The 2,153-nt window shown below is 39.5% G+C and overlaps 1 protein-coding gene across 1 annotated transcript; it reads left to right on the plus strand.

Moving 5' to 3' along the window:
• The first annotated feature begins 377 nt into the window (after nucleotides 1–377).
• On the plus strand, nucleotides 378–1,915 carry LOC114449017 (C-type lectin domain family 4 member M-like). The gene is made up of 5 exons (XM_028426369.1): nucleotides 378–501; nucleotides 923–1,114; nucleotides 1,280–1,422; nucleotides 1,494–1,588; nucleotides 1,768–1,915. The coding sequence occupies exons 1-5, from the start codon at nucleotides 378–380 to the stop codon at nucleotides 1,913–1,915; spliced, it is 702 nt and encodes a 233-aa protein (XP_028282170.1).
• The last annotated feature ends 238 nt before the right edge of the window (nucleotides 1,916–2,153 follow it).

Raw genomic sequence — 2,153 nt, forward strand, 5'->3', positions numbered from 1 at the left:
AGGCCGGCCCTGCACAAATGAAACCTGTGAAGGAGATAGATGCAGACATGTCAAAGTTTTAGGTGAAGTGACTAACACTCCATTTGTGTTTGTGTGTTCCTGTACAGCTGTCTTTGTAAGGACTGGTTTGAGTTTTAGACTACTAAGAGTTAGTGAGGCACGAAGCTGTGATAGTTAAGATTAGGGTAAGAGGTGTGTGTAAATTCTACTTCCTTAATTGTAGTCAGCGTTTATCATCTTTTCATCATTTTTTTCATCATATTTTTTTATCAGAAAAGACATGTTAAAAGGAAACTGTTGGAGGAAGTGTGTTTTGCTGTCAGAAGTAAAGCAGACGGACAGACTAGTACAAGATATTCTCACTTAAAAGTATAAAAATGGCTGCTTATGAAGAAGAAACAGGTATAACTCTGGAGCTCCCTGGTGTTTCAAGCAGACATGCTGCCTCAAGGAATTACACTGATGAAGACTTAACTGATGATGTTCAAGTGGTTGCACCAGGTGAGACAGATATTTTATCATGTATGTTCCTTTAAACCATGAAAATGTGAAGATGAACTACTGCATGTTACTCATATGCCTCAACAGCTAGAAAGCTCCATACATGGGTTGCTCTGAGCTTTGGACTGCTGTGTATTGTACAAGCCGCTGTCAACATTTCCCTCCGTCTGGTTCTTTGTGAGTATTTTCCAGTAATGTATCCTTGTGCCTCCTGGTCAGCCTGCTGTTATAAATGTATTTATATAAAACACACACATACAGAGACAAATGCACTATAGCCTCGAGGTAGAGCACCAAATCATAACATGTATTCAGGAATCTTCACACATTCATTTATAACAGATATATTGATATATGTATTCCTGTAATGATGATTTACTGTATTTATTCTCACTGTATGTATGTATTCATTCACCTGCAGTCTCAGACACCTCTGCTGCCATTAAAAACCTGACAGAAGAAAGAGACACCTTGCAGAATAAGCTGGATATCTGTGGTGAGCAACACACTGCAGTCTCAGACAGATCTGCTGCAAAGACAGCAGATCTTGAGGCCACCATGAAAAACCTGACTGAAGAAAGAGACACTTTGCAGGGGCTGCTGGATGTCTTTGGTGAGCAACACACTGCAACTTAAAATGTTGTAGCTGATGATCATCATTGTAGTTGTATTAGGAGTCATATTTTAGTGGTCAGAAAAGGTGGTTTCCTGCATGTTTTTTTTAGTTTAAAGGTTTTGTGTGTTTTATCTTTTTTTGTGTGTGTTTTATCTTTAATAGAGGTCCGTCATCAACAAGGATGGGTGCTTTTCCAGAACAGTTTTTATTACATTTCTTCTGACACAAAATCCTGGCAAGACAGTAAAGCTGACTGTGTGCAGAAAGGTGCCGACCTGGTGATCATCAACAGCAAAGAGGAGCAGGTGAGTCTGAGAGTCAAATCTGTCTGTGACAGACATGAAGGAGATTTATGTTTGTTTTCTTTGTTGACCAGAACTTTCTGAGAAAATTCAAAAAGCGAGTTTGGATTGGACTGAAAGAGACAGAGGGAGTATGGAAATGGGTGGACGGGACTCAGCTGTCCATAAGGTACATTCATTTTCTTTTCTTCCCAGACTTTCGGCAGACAGGAAACCTCAAAGCCCAGTTAAATCGCTCTGCTCTGTATTTCATCAAAATAGCATCTGGACTGAAGTTCATTTAATTTACATGTGACCACCCTTCAATTCTGTTATTATGTTGAAACATTTTTTCTGGTTTGTTTTCAGTTTCTGGATACCTGGGGAGCCCAACAACAACAACTTTGAAGGCAAAGATGAAGACTGTGGAGAAATAAGGTCCTATGACCAGGAAGACGGCTGGAATGACACTCCATGTGACATGCAACGCAATTGGATCTGTGAACAGGCACTATAATTCACTATATTAAGACCCTAGAAGTATCTATCAGATGGTGCAGGGAAAGTAAATAAATACCGGTTGTTTTCTCTTGGTTCTGTTCCGTTTTAATCAGAAAAGTTGCTGCCGTGTTAAAAGGCACTGTTCTGTTCAGGTACATACATGTATATTTTCAGTACAAAATCGTTCTGTACATGCAGTAAATATCTAATTTTTCAACATAGATATCTGCGGCTTATAGCCTGGGTGCGGCTTG

This window comes from Parambassis ranga, chromosome 1, assembly GCF_900634625.1.
Source record: "Parambassis ranga chromosome 1, fParRan2.1, whole genome shotgun sequence".
Taxonomy (NCBI): Eukaryota; Metazoa; Chordata; class Actinopteri; family Ambassidae; genus Parambassis; species Parambassis ranga.